Source organism: Cryptococcus depauperatus, chromosome 4, assembly GCF_001720195.1.
Source record: "Cryptococcus depauperatus CBS 7841 chromosome 4, complete sequence".
In the NCBI taxonomy this organism is placed as follows: Eukaryota; Fungi; Basidiomycota; class Tremellomycetes; order Tremellales; family Cryptococcaceae; genus Cryptococcus; species Cryptococcus depauperatus.
In genome coordinates this window covers 670,920-683,947 of record NC_089471.1, presented here as the reverse complement: position 1 = coordinate 683,947, position 13,028 = coordinate 670,920, and the positions used below count along the sequence as shown (strand labels likewise).

At 46.8% G+C, this 13,028-nt stretch overlaps 5 protein-coding genes and 1 non-coding gene across 6 annotated transcripts; 3 read left to right on the top strand and 3 right to left on the bottom strand.

Moving 5' to 3' along the window:
- Positions 1 to 497: 497 nt before the first annotated feature.
- L203_103555 (uncharacterized protein) lies at positions 498 to 1,908 on the top strand (the record flags this gene model as incomplete). The annotated part of the gene is made up of 4 exons (XM_066212952.1): positions 498 to 709; positions 824 to 948; positions 995 to 1,285; positions 1,328 to 1,908. The coding sequence occupies 4 exons, from the start codon at positions 498 to 500 to the stop codon at positions 1,906 to 1,908; spliced, it is 1,209 nt and encodes a 402-aa protein (XP_066069049.1).
- A 198-nt stretch (positions 1,909 to 2,106) lies between these two features.
- Positions 2,107 to 4,123, bottom strand: L203_103554 (T-complex protein 1, eta subunit; the record flags this gene model as incomplete). The annotated part of the gene is made up of 8 exons (XM_066212951.1): positions 2,107 to 2,529; positions 2,579 to 3,374; positions 3,423 to 3,475; positions 3,518 to 3,611; positions 3,661 to 3,781; positions 3,827 to 3,973; positions 4,026 to 4,050; positions 4,100 to 4,123. The coding sequence occupies 8 exons, from the start codon at positions 4,121 to 4,123 to the stop codon at positions 2,107 to 2,109; spliced, it is 1,683 nt and encodes a 560-aa protein (XP_066069048.1).
- A 183-nt stretch (positions 4,124 to 4,306) lies between these two features.
- On the top strand, positions 4,307 to 5,285 carry L203_103553 (V-type proton ATPase proteolipid subunit 2; the record flags this gene model as incomplete). Its single annotated transcript, XM_066212950.1, has 10 exons — positions 4,307 to 4,344; positions 4,393 to 4,414; positions 4,468 to 4,544; positions 4,605 to 4,623; positions 4,686 to 4,703; positions 4,757 to 4,766; positions 4,818 to 4,865; positions 4,923 to 5,038; positions 5,090 to 5,164; positions 5,217 to 5,285. 10 exons carry the CDS (start codon positions 4,307 to 4,309, stop codon positions 5,283 to 5,285), a joined length of 492 nt encoding a protein of 163 aa, XP_066069047.1.
- Positions 5,286 to 6,147: 862 nt separating this feature from the next.
- On the bottom strand, positions 6,148 to 8,254 carry L203_103552 (uncharacterized protein; the record flags this gene model as incomplete). Its single annotated transcript, XM_066212949.1, has 5 exons — positions 6,148 to 6,363; positions 6,433 to 6,496; positions 6,724 to 7,534; positions 7,582 to 7,717; positions 7,763 to 8,254. The coding sequence occupies 5 exons, from the start codon at positions 8,252 to 8,254 to the stop codon at positions 6,148 to 6,150; spliced, it is 1,719 nt and encodes a 572-aa protein (XP_066069046.1).
- A 230-nt stretch (positions 8,255 to 8,484) lies between these two features.
- Positions 8,485 to 10,440, top strand: L203_103551 (uncharacterized protein; the record flags this gene model as incomplete). Its single annotated transcript, XM_066212948.1, has 7 exons — positions 8,485 to 8,526; positions 8,572 to 8,620; positions 8,664 to 8,699; positions 8,748 to 8,765; positions 8,827 to 9,482; positions 9,535 to 10,153; positions 10,205 to 10,440. The coding sequence occupies 7 exons, from the start codon at positions 8,485 to 8,487 to the stop codon at positions 10,438 to 10,440; spliced, it is 1,656 nt and encodes a 551-aa protein (XP_066069045.1).
- A 262-nt stretch (positions 10,441 to 10,702) lies between these two features.
- Positions 10,703 to 10,817, bottom strand: L203_103550. The gene has a single exon (XR_010725532.1). It is a non-coding gene; the product is annotated as a 5S ribosomal RNA (ribosomal RNA).
- Between the last annotated feature and the right edge of the window lie 2,211 nt (positions 10,818 to 13,028).

Below are 13,028 nucleotides of genomic sequence, written 5' to 3'. Positions count from 1 at the left end.
GTTGTCATAGTAACATGTATTTTTTGCGTGCCTTTTGCTGTCTATCGCGCGCCTATTTGCGAAACCCTCTCATCCATCAGTCACAGGTGTGGATTGCCCTCTTTCTTTATGAAGATAGTCCAGACCCGGTAACGTTCCCCCCCTCAAAAAACAATCACGGATTTGGATAAAATAAAATATAAAACAAATCAGGCTAAACTTCATGACGCGTTAAATGTCACGTGACATCATATCCCCAACGCGTGGTAAAGGCGGTGAGAATTATTCGGTCTAGTGAAACTACCACGTGGATAAGAAAGGAGAAGGTGAAAGGAAACCCAAAGGAAGTCCTTTGGGCGGCCCCTTCCGTCGTCGTCAACAGCATACCCCACACTGTTTCCCCACAGTCCGCCCCTTTTTCCGGGCTCCCTTTTTTCTCAAAATTCTATAAAGGTTGGCCGGATTGCTTTCTCTTTTTTTTTTTTTCCTCTTTCCCTCCTCCAGTCAAATTAATCACCATGGCCACTCCCAATTACGCCCAAGTCAAGTCGCTCACCCAGTGGGACGCATTCTTCAACCCGACAGACGGCCTCTTTCGTCTCCCGTCCACGCGTGGTGCGGACGTCGAGCACCTCGACATTGACTTGCGTTTCGTCGGCGACGGCGACGGTCTCGGTGGCGAGCCGTTGCACTTGCCGCACGTCTGCATACTGACGCTGCGCGGCAGCGAGTATGTCCAGGAGGACGATGTGAGGATGGACGCGCTTGCCGAGGTGTTGCTCGCCGTGAATCCAGTGGAAGTGCGATGGTGAGTGGTCCGTGCGGAACGAGGCTGACGGGACAGGTTGAATGCCGAGCAGGATCCTGCCGAGCAGCTCTCGTTTGCGACCCATCTCGTCCATCCGGCAGTCATCAAGGCGGGCGAAAATTGGTCGGCAGCAGGGACGTTGCGGAAACTGGTCGTCCAAGGTCGGTCTACCGTTTCAAGGCGTCCTTTGGTACTGACGTAGCATAGGCGGCTTTCCGTGCCCGAATCTGACAGCGCCGACGCCGTTCTCGTTGACGCCGGCTGCGACGCCATGTCCCTCACCAGGCTCAACGCGCACGACGTTTGGGTTGACCGAGTTGAAGGGAGGCTTTGCCTCTGGCCTTCCGGCGCTCAGCACGCAAAAGCCCAAGCCGATCGACGAGGAGCGACTCAAGGCGAGGGAGGAGCGAAAGAGACAGGCGGATTACATGCTGAAGCCGAGATTTGGATATGCGTTTGGAAGTTGGTCGGTTGAAGAACTACAGTGGAGGTTGGATGGTGGGTAGTGTCACGTGACTGGGTGTATACTGACGTCACTAGGTCGATACACGCCTGCTTGCGTCGTGACGGTGGTGACTCACTTTTTGAAGGCGTTGAACAGTTCGTTTCCGTCTGCGACGAGGGCGTTTGACAATGACTTGCCGTCGGTGTTGTCGTTTACGTCGCTGCCGGCGAGCATTGTGTCTCAGCTCCAGTCACTTCCGGAGCGATTGGGGCTTGACGCCGAGATTCGCGGTTGGCTTGCCGATGTTGTCTTTGTCTCGTTGGGAGATGAGCGTCATGCCCGTCTCTGGGATGCAGCCGATGATGAGCGGGTAAACAGGAGAATCAAGGCAGAGATGCTGTTGCTCAAGAACCATGCCACCATTGTCGCTCTCGAGGATTTGAGTGTGGTACATACGTTGCGTGCTCCAACCACCCGCACCGCTGATCTCTCTCCCGCCGAGTCCTTTGCCTCGCTCTTGCCTGCTGGGACCGAGACGTCGACAGAAGACGAAGGCGAGGCGATCACTCCCCCTGCCGGCGACAGTCCTGTCATGCGCCCTGTTGATCAGGTGAATAAAAAGTCTGCCAGAACATTTTATGGTGAGCGATCGATGAGCAGTAGCTTGGTCATCTAAGTGTTTTTGGCAAGAAAAGTCATTGGACTCTTATCGCATATCTTGTATACATTAGTCAAGTGTCTTTATGCGACCCGCTGTATTTGTATCGACCCATCTGTTTACAATCAGATACCATGATGCATTGTTTTATAGGATTGAAACTGTCGCGACACCCACATGCATTTAGTCTTTCTATACACGCTACTACTTGACCACTTATCTTCGTGGCATACCCCTTCCCCTTCCTCTCAATGCGGCTTGCGCCGCGCCCCGGGGCATGGCAGGCCCTGCCTGTTGTTGTTCGCTCTGCGGATTCCTTATAGTCTCATCCACGCTCAGAATCAGACATGCGGCATCAATCGCGCTTCCCAAGGCATTCGTCTTGACAAGGGCAGGCTCCCAGACAAACTTCTTCATGTTATCCGAGACGCCTTCACCGTCCACGTCGACGCCTGCCCAAAGCTCGCCCTGGGCGTGTCGCATCCGGAGTTTGTTGAGAATATCGGTTGCGTCAAGACCAGCATTGTCGCAAATCTGGCGAGGAATGATTTCAAGTGCTTTCGCAACAGCACCAACAATGAGCTGGGCTTTGCCCATAATTGTACGAGAGTGGCCCCGGAGATATTTCGATATCTCCATCTACAACTCGTGTCATGATCTGATTTCAACACCTGTCACCAGGACTTACCTCGCAAGCACCACCACCAGCAACGATAGAGTTGTTTTTGATTGCCCGCTTGACAATCATGATAGAGTCATGTAGACTTCTCTCAACCTCGGCGATAAACTGTTCAGCACCACCTCGAAGAATCAGAGTACATGTCTTGGCCTGGGGACAGTCTTCAAACAGATTGAACCTCTCTCCACCAATTTGTCTCTCCTCGAACCTACCACACTGACCCAAGTGGTGAGGCTCAATATCTGAACAGGTGGATTGAATGGATCCGCCGACAGCTTGGACAACGCGTTTGAGGTCACCGTCGGCAACTCGACCCGCACAGAAAATGTCGCGGTCGGCAAAATATTGAGTGGCAAGGTCGCCAATGGGAAGTTTTGATAAAACAACCTTGGCACCAGTCTCAACAATGGCCTCCAATTTGCGGTAAATGATACTCCATTCGGCATCGACAATCGCTTGGTATTCTGAAACTTCATTCACTCGGACCTCCGCATTATCTTTTTCGGCCTTGAGCTCCAGCTCAACGTTCAAACACAACACTTTTGGATTCTTGAAGCTTTTTGGCTGTTGCTCAAAACCAGCGTATGAAAAGGTCTTTTTGAATGCGACACCCCTGATGAGCTTGGATTCTTGCATCCCACCCCCAGGAATTTTCTTGGTACCGATGAGAGATTCGTTCAAGTCGTCTTGATCAAGCGAAAGGACAGCATCAACAACCATGTTGGAGAAAAACGGGGTTTGGGAATGAATGAGTTTGGAGGACATGGAAGTGGAGGCACATTGCAAGAGGAGATCTCGGAATTTCCTACCTAGGTGTCAATCAAACTCATGAATGCACCGAATTGAGACGTACTCGGGGTCAGATTTATCTATTGTGACAGCAATCTCATTGATCTTATTGATGGCCTGCCAGAAGATTAGAATGTGTTGATAAGGTGATCAACTCACCAAGCTTTTGGACTCTCGAAGACCTTTTATAATGACATGGGGAGACACTCCTTCTTCAATAAAAGGCCGAACCTCCTTCAAGATTTCAGCAGCCCTAACGCACTTGTTAGTAAACTGCGTCTAAAGCATCTTGCTAGGCTCACAGCAATGTGACACTCGTCGTACCGTCGCCAACCTCGGCATCTTGTGCCCTAGCAATGTCCACCAATGTTCTCGCAGCCGGATGGATAACATCGAGGAGTTTTAAGATCGTAGCGCCGTCGTCTATACATTTATCAGCATTGTCCTCGTTTCCTACCACCAACACACTTGAGATAGTAGCAAGTCCTCTGTCATCAACAATAAGCTTGTCCATTCCTCGAGGGCCCAACGTGGTTGCAATAGTCTGCGCAACCGCCAAGCAAGCTGATATGTTGGACAAAAGCTGGCCTGTTCCCTGGGACGTATCGGTGCCCTCTGTTCATGGTCAGCGCTACTTGCTTTCCAGTGTCATACGACTAGGACGTGCCACGTAAAAGAACAACCGTAGGTTGCTACTTGTTATCAGCACCCTTAATGGCCACAAATCATGCTTTAGCTCACCATTTGCGGTAGTTTTCCTTGCATTTTTTGAATTCTTGTAATGTTGTAATTGATAAATATTTTTTTAAAAACGATGGAACATCAAAGAGCAACAAGAAACGCGTCGCTGAATTTGTGACGTGGAATTATTCAAACATATTTGATTCCGTCGTCTTGTCGGTATACAACTGAAAGAGTAACATTTCATTGTACTTTTAAATAATTATCATGTCAGAATTATGCCCACCATGGGCGCCTTTCTTTGGGCAAGTATCTGGCATAGGGATACAAATAGTATAGCTGACAGTTTGCAGCTTTGCAGGCGTCGCCAGCGCGGTATGTCATGCTTTACTCCTCTCCTTTAGCATGCTCATCAATATATCCTATAGATGATATTCTCAACGGTTGGAGCAGCATATGGGACTTCCAAGGCGGGCATAGGTATAGCTGGTCTGGGTACATTTAGGTGAGTAGCTGGTAGTAAACGGATACCCGCAGTCAAGGGCATGAGCTGATTACATTGTAGACCGGATCTCATTATGAAGGTGCGCGGGATCGCTCAGAGTTGAACGCTTTTAAGCTAATGCTTATTGCTTGGGGACTCTAGTCGCTGATTCCGGTTGTTGTGAGTTGATAAAGATACTTGATTGCGTGTCTTGAGCTAATGATAATCTTTAGATGTCTGGTAGTATGTCATCTTACTATAATTCTATGCTTTGCATAGTCTGACAACTTGCAGTTATCGCTGTATACGGGCTTGTCGTGTCAGTCCTTATCGCCGGTAACAGTGTGTCTCTGTCGTCTCCTTTGCGTCGTTTATTGAATCACTTCTGATCCCTCACAGTTTCGCCATCAGAACCATACTCGCTTTTTGCTGGCTTCATACATCTCGCTGCTGGATTAGCATGTGGTTTCACAGGATTAGCTGCGGGCTATGCTATTGGGACTGTTGGCGATGCTGTATGCTTTTTCCTGTGGCTTATGAGCTTGGCTGAACAAGGCTTACGATAGTGTGTTCGAGCATATCTATATGAGTCAAAAGTATTTGTCTCAATGGTTCTCATCCTCATTTTCGCAGAAGTCATTGTATGTGTTTTTTTTATTTGGTTCTTTGCGTTTAAGGTGAACATTTTTGCAGGGCTTGTATGGTCTTATCGTTGCACTTATACTCAACACTGCCGTTGGGGAAGCATTATGCAGGGCCTGATACACCTGGCAATGATTGGTTGGAATTGCAAAGAAAACCAGCTGACATTAACATGCATATTATCAACATCAAGACATGTCTGGTTTGAAGATTGGGACAATACATGATCTGATCATTGATTCTGATCTTGAAATAGAAGCTATATCACCAGCTGATTGAAATGGTTTAAGTTTGGTGATCAATCTCAACCTGTTACATGAGATGATACGAATCATTGGGTTTGTCTAGCACTACATCAATAATAATAACAGTCACCTACGAAAAGCTTGACTTAGCATTGTGAAGAGATGCCTTCGCTATCGAAGAGATATGTGTCAAAATTTTAAAGCGGAGGTAAATTAAGGCGGTATTATATCAATTATTGTAAGCTATTCTACCTAGATTCCAAGCTAATATCAGTAGGGCCTCAGAAAGACAACAACGCCTAGAAGATGACTCTGAAGCTCTCGCTTTGACAATGTTGAGATTGTTGGACACTTTCGTTAAAAGCAAATACTATCTGCAGTGATTGCATTATTGGTCATCATGACGATGATTATCGCGCTTTTTATTGCAGATGCGGCGTCTATGGAACCATTGGCAGCGACAACATCACTGATGACGATGACACCTGCAACGTGTGTGTAGAAATGGCTAACAAATTTTCAGCAGCCAGATTGCGAATGGAGATGCAAAGGTAGAGAGTAGCATACATTCAAGTTCTTTCTCATCAGCTTGGTCTGTATACAATGTTCAGTGCTCCATCGCTTCTATACAGCAATCGGGACATCAAGACCCTCTCCGTCTTCCCTTCGTCCTTCTCATCAGATCCTACAATCCTCGATACGTCAAACCGCTTGTACATTCCCTTCAGACCTTGATCTCATTTCTCATGCCTTCCCTCGACATTCCTCTCTTGACTTCTCGCATTTTGGACTCCGATCTGTATATCAGGGACCTCTTCAGGCAAAGTTACTATAAACTCATCAATGACCTTGAATTCGCAAGCATTTAGCGATGAATTGTGAAGGCTTGAAATTGTGTTTGCAGTGAGGCTTTGGTGGCTGCGACTTGTATAGAATCTACACTCGACTGGAGCCTGTTGGGAAAAGATGATGCAAATCAAAACTTTTTAGTAATCAATACAACATCTAACCAGGCGACATACCTTCTTGGTTATCTTGTCGACTGATTCTATATCTCTCAAGCAGAACATCATTGCTGAACAGGCACTGTCGGCACCTAACAGCTAAATCTTGCGGTCATAGAGCCTTCTTGGATGTGCCGGTTGGTGTTCATTCCATAGACGACAGACGTAAAGGATAGAGACTGCTAATAGATAAATGTTGTTAGCTCTTATCCGATGCAACATGATTCGCCTAACCTAGTTTTACATGTATACAACTGTTACATCTTTTTCTTCTTGTGTGTCTTCTTGCGCTTGAGTTTCATGCCCTACCTTCCAAGGCCAAAAACCGCCTCCATGCCTTCGTGCCCATGTCCGTTTCCTCCACCTATATCAACGTCCATTACATGATGATGATGATGGTGGTGGTGGTGATGGTGGCCCACTCCGACAACATCTAACAATGTCTGATCATCTTGTACGGACCAATTTGGATAGTCATGCTCATGATGATGACTGTGATCAAAATGGTTCCCATGATCATTAAGACTAGATTCATGAATAGCCTGCTCCTGCGCTAACATTGACGAGCTCCCCGCAAGATTGGTGACTGCATCAATCTGCAATTCAACCAGCTCCATCTTCTTTTTTTCTTCATGTAGCCTTATGACCTTGTTGAATTCATCCCTGTTTTTCTTCAACCGCATCTCTCGCACCAGATATCCTGGAAACTTGCGCGGCCTACCCTTTTGACGTTTGATACCCATCTCTTTCTCCTGTTTCCTCAGCTCATACTCAGCCTGTTCGGCTGGTGTGCGTTCTTTTGGTGGGCGGCCTTTAGGCCGAGAAGGGGGCTTTGGAGGCTTCGGCGGCCTAATAATGGAAGGCCCTGGTTTGGGTTTATTCTTTGATCCTTTTGGTCGTCCACGTCCACGTTTCATTGGGTGAGCGAATGATGGAACTTGCGAGACATCATGTTCGGAGATGGAGGATTGCATGGGTTCAGAAGATGGTCCGGCTTCGGCGTCCATCTCAAGGGATGAATTGGAAAGAGCTGCATCTGGGGAGTTTTGGAGAGAATCGTGATCGTTCAAATTAAGAAAATTGTGACCGAGGGACTGGAAATTGGGCGGAAACAAAGAATCTAAAAGCCATCAGCCTAATTCCAAGCCATGTACGCTAAAAGCGTACTGAAATTGCCATGCGCTAGATCTTCAAGGGTAGTTTGTAGACTGTGCTGCAATCGTTCTCGTTCCTCGACATCGACCAAGTGAGCACCAATTGCTGCTACCTGAGCATGCGGAACAGCAGTTCCGTTCAAATTTGACTAATATATACGTCAGTACAGCATAACAAGAATAAGTGTTCGCACCTGTTGGGCATTGGTCAAGCTGTTGACAATCTCGCGCAACGTCGGATCGATTTCGTCATCGAGCTGCACATCATGGCTCTCCTCCATCTCACATTCATGAGGATTTGCTTGCTCTCGTTCTCTCTGAGGTAACTCTCCTGTTGCATGGGGATTATTTCTGTTTTGATTACTCTGCGCCTGTTCCGATTGAGAATGTCCATTTCCTTGATCCAGATTCCGCTTGCCGCGACCTACGCCGTTGACCACACGCTCAATGTCAAGTAACGACGGAGCGGGCCCAGCTTCCACAGTCTGATGTTCAACCTCCGACCCCAAGGCTTGTCCGGCAATGACCTCACTTGAGCTTGCTCTAGCACTATTGCTGCCGTTGTCATCCGCGGAAGAAGCTGTGGGAGGTTGCCGCTGCGCGTATGCATGCGCCTGCACTTGCGCTGCAAGTGCGATGAGGCTTGGATCCAGTTGTAAATGAGAATCTACCAATTTTGTAGACATTCTCTGACTGACGCCAGGGTGGACGTTCTCGGTGGAGGGTGAGATTGGAGAAAGTCAAAGAAAAACAAATGGCGAAAAAAGTCGTTGGGTGGAAGGCCGGTGGAGGCGGCCATCGCCGACAATGGAAGTATTTCCGTGATTGTGGCAGGAAGCCTTGGTTGCCACTTTCCTTTCTTTGTATTTCTCTTGTATTTGTTGTTTCCAACTTTTATTTTATTATTATTTTCAACATGGTAGGCCAGCTCACGGAGGAACAATCAGCTAGGCTACAGGTGAGTGGAACACGCGGCTGGTGGGTGACCTGACAGGTTGTATAGGAGAAAGTGCAGACAGAGTTGGAGCGGAGGGAATGGGCAGAGCCAAATGGTATGTAGACATCGCATGGCAGGTTGTATTAACGATGATTCAGATACTGTCATGGCTGAATATGTCACGGTGCTGCTTGGTGAGTTTGAATGAAGGCTTTTGTTAAATGACTGACCACGTACTATAGCCAATGGAAGTGCCCGAGGTTCGTAATCAAATTTTACACATAAGCCTACCGACTTAAACTCATCGCGTCGATACAATAGAGCGTGTGCAATCCGAAATGGAGGATTTGGTTGGCTCGGATTTCGACCCAGCGTTTCTAGATTGGCTCTTCTCGACGGCCACTTTGCTGGATTCTGCTTCTGCGGTCCGAGAGTCAACTCCTTCTACTCTTCCCTCTTCAAACCAAAGCCCATCCACAACTTCCGATAATCGAGGCAACAATCGTTTGTTGAACTCTGCCCTTGCTCCGCTCGCAAATCAGCCCGAAAAGAGGAAACTGTCAGATGTTTCGCAAGAGGGACAAAACAAGCGTCTGGCACCAGATGCTCCAACAGGCCCAAAGGAGAGTCTTGCCAGCCGTATAGGCGGTTTAGCGCCTTCCGCCCCTAATTCAAATGGGCAAGGTCTTTCAGTACGAGGCAGGGGTATGGCAATGAGAGGTATGGCTGGAGGAAGAGGAGGTATGGCTAGCCATATGTCTGGTCCGGCAAACGGCGGATTTCAGTATCCACCTCAGCAGCAACCTGGCTTCAGATCTCGGTTACAAATGGCGCATCCTCAACGGTTCAATCAGATGAACCAAGGGCCTAATAGCATGTTTGGCGCAGGACCTGCTCAACAGGAAATGATGGCACAAATGATGATGATGCAGGCGAATATGGCACAGATGGGACAGATGATGTCAATGATGGTCGAGGTTTGTTTTGTTTTCTCTGCAAATTTCAGGATCTCATTTGATCTGGCATTAGGAAAGAAAGAAAATGCAGCAGCCACCACAGCATGTCAACCATCAACATGAAGCTAGACCTCGGCCTCCTGCTTCAGTTAAAATTCCGCCTGGTACCAAGCTTGGTGAACATACAGTTTCCTCCATCACTCCCAAATCTACCGTAGGCGGCATTCCTGATAAACCTTCCTCCACTGTATTGTGTAAGTTTGGTGTCGGGTGTAGCAACGCAAGATGTATTTACAGCCACCCGAGTCCCGTTGCCGACGAAAGGACTGGTATGGTTCTGAGTGAAGAACCTTGTGAGAAAGGCAAAGATTGCAAGGATTCGGAATGCATAAAGAGCCATGTTAGTCCTGCCGCTGTCCTGGGTGGCCAGGCAGGGCCTAGCAGATTACTCTGCAAGTACCAAAATTGCACCAACCCCTCGTGTCCATTTCGCCATGAAGATGACGCGGGTAATCTCATCTCTCCACCTGCACTTATTGTGTCCCAGAAAGCTAAGACTGGTACCTCTGTTGCGCCTTCAGTCGCCAACGGCGAGACCGACGCAGCCAATACACACAAGGGCCTGATGGATGGCGAGCTTGAAGATGGGCCAAAGATTGTTCAATGTAGATATGGCGAAAAGTGTACAAGACGTGAGCTCACAATCTTTTCCGGATACAATGGACGCTGACAATCGTCTTTAGCGAATTGCAAATTCGTACATCCATCTTCCCGATCGATTAATACAACTAGGAAGCCTTCTCGAACATCACAAATCCCGTCCACTATAACCCCTCAAATAGCCGGAGACATGAACAAAAGCAAAAAGTTTGAATCAAATGGCAATGAAAACAAGTTGAATCCCGCAGCGGTAGAATTCAGGCCGGTGGTAGCTTCAGACGCGGATGAGAAAGTCGAAAGTTTGAATGTGACACTTTGATGAGAAACCGATATTCGCATACGTTTGTTTGGATATTTGTTGAGTGGGTTGAATGCAAAAGGGAAGTAGGGTGTATGATTAAGAGCAAAAGTATATAAAATTGAATTATATCGTTGCGTTCTAATGCCACTTATTTTTATCGTGTTGATGTGTGCTCTTATTCATGATCTGTTCAATTATCCTCGTTGCCCTAGCCTTGACAAATTAAACCAAGAGATAACTATGCAAGTTATTAAGATCAACAGACTATACAAAAAGAAAAAACTTCAGCACCCAGGATTCCCGGGTGGTCCCCCACCCCGGTACTAATTGAGCGCTTCCGGGCTTAACTTCAACGATCGAACGAGTGTTGGTGCGTTACCGGAGCTATGGCCGAAGATAAATATAGAATCTTTTCAATATCTATAATACGTATATCAATCTTTAGAATTTGAGGTTATTGTTTAGAGATCTATCTAAGAGATCAACAGCTGGGGTCGTAACTCAAATCTATTGAATGAATTAGCTTATCAGTAGCCAAGAATTTGAAACGCATATCTTTCCTTTCCTTGTAGTATTACTACTTTGCTCCAAACTCAACTATTTCTCTTCTTTTATTCCTTATATAGCGAAAACAGGCGATTACCTTAGAAGAATGGGTTCATTACCACGAACCAGAGAGGTCGGCCATTTCTTAACAAGTTGTTATTCGATAGTGGATGGCTTTGATACGTCAAGTTTACGTGAAAGATTCTTCTGATCTGGATGAAGAAATTCAGTTGCAACAAAAGCAATAATCTCCAATTAGCTTCAACTTTTGGAGAAAGCGTATCGCTGTTGAGTCTCGCTATGGCACAACATTGGCAGGCTGGAGAATGGATAGATTATCATCAAAAAAAGAGCTGTTTGCCTGCCAAATTTTCCATCAAGTCTCGGCGTGATGTCCGAATCAAGTGTTATCCTTTTTCTACTCTGATGAGTAGGGCCATGAGTGGTCTTTCAGCTGTCAAGGAAGCTTCAACGGGTGAACTCACTGGTTACTTGTTTGATTGGCCATCTCAGCTAGGATTTACATTCCCATTTGTGGACAAAACCGGTTCAGATGGGTGTCGTTGTTGATTCAAGACTGGTCAATTCCAATTCCTCGCTCCATGATGCTTCCCATGGCCAATGTCTCATAAAGGCGACCACACCAACCGTCATATCAGAGCACTCTGATCAGCTCAAACGCAAGCACTTATGTAAGATGGAGTTCTGTTCATTTCATCATGCCTTTTCACGTCTCTCAACAGGTACTTTTTCCTCGTAATGCAGTATCATAATAGCGATGCTTGAACGCTCAATCCATTCATAGCTCATTGGCTTGAATGAATGTGAATGCTGAAACTGGAGTACGGTAACAAAAATATGTGATATCTCAACCTACAATGCCACTCTCAGTTTGTCGTCAGCACCAACACATACTCTTACTCACAACACCAAAGCTGAAAACGCACAGGACATCCCAGTAAAAGCTATAGTCATAAAAAGCAATCAAAATCACTCAAGAAATATAACAAGAAAAAGAGGAAAAGTTAATGAAGCAAATAGAAAAGATGTACGCCGTGTATGCTCTCAGTGACTCACCGTAAACACTCCGTAATTTATCATCTTTTTTTTTGCTTCCGTGGTCATTTCTCCGACCAATAGTGATCAATAGTCCATTTCTCGTCAGAAAATCTTCTTCAATCCATCACTCTACCCAGAAACTCCAAAACGTAATTCTGGTTACTCAAAACTCCAAAGGTTCTCGTGGAGATTGACTTTTGAGGTGGCCTCGACAGTCGACCAGGGTGCACCATGCGAGGCATAGGGTCCAGCTGGGGTCAGTTGTTTAAATGTTGGAAGTTCCGTCCTGAATGTCCTTACCCATCTCTCTAACCCTCTCTGTCTTGAGAGCGTCGAAGCGACCACTGTTGGTCTGTATACACGCGCTGGAGGATGAGCGGAAGGTCGTTTATGCCAACCCAACAGGAGGTGGCACATGAGGCCATGGCATTCAGCTGTTGCCATGCATATTCACCATGTTTTTGAACAATGCTGATGCTGATTTGCTACAGAATCGACTTGAAATTGGTTATGCACAACTTGTGCAGACGAGGTCTACACAAGAACTGGGAGCCGGCGCAATTCCAGAGAAGAGATGAAAAGGGAAATGTATGTATTGGGTAATCAAGGTATTCCGTAATGTTCCTCGAATCCCAATCCCTAGAATGACAACAAGAGTGGAAGAAAGCTGAGTCGTACCATAGAGAAAAAATAAAAAGCCGATTGGGCGAATTACCTCATCACTAGGAATACGCTGCATCATACAGCTGCTCCAGAGTTTCTCTAGTGGCGAGCGGAATAAACGGTGGAAAGCTTTCCAACTCGAATTCAACTCTTTTCTTTTGACCCTAACGAATGATCCACCCTTTAGGCGCCATTTTCACATCCGCACAGGGTCGGCGAATACAGCCTGCGTGCACACACGTTCAGAAGAGACTCGGCTCTGATTCCGGGTGAGTACAAGCATTCAACTTTTCGAGGTTGCAAAGAGCGGTACGCTCAGGGGCAGCGGTCTGATATGC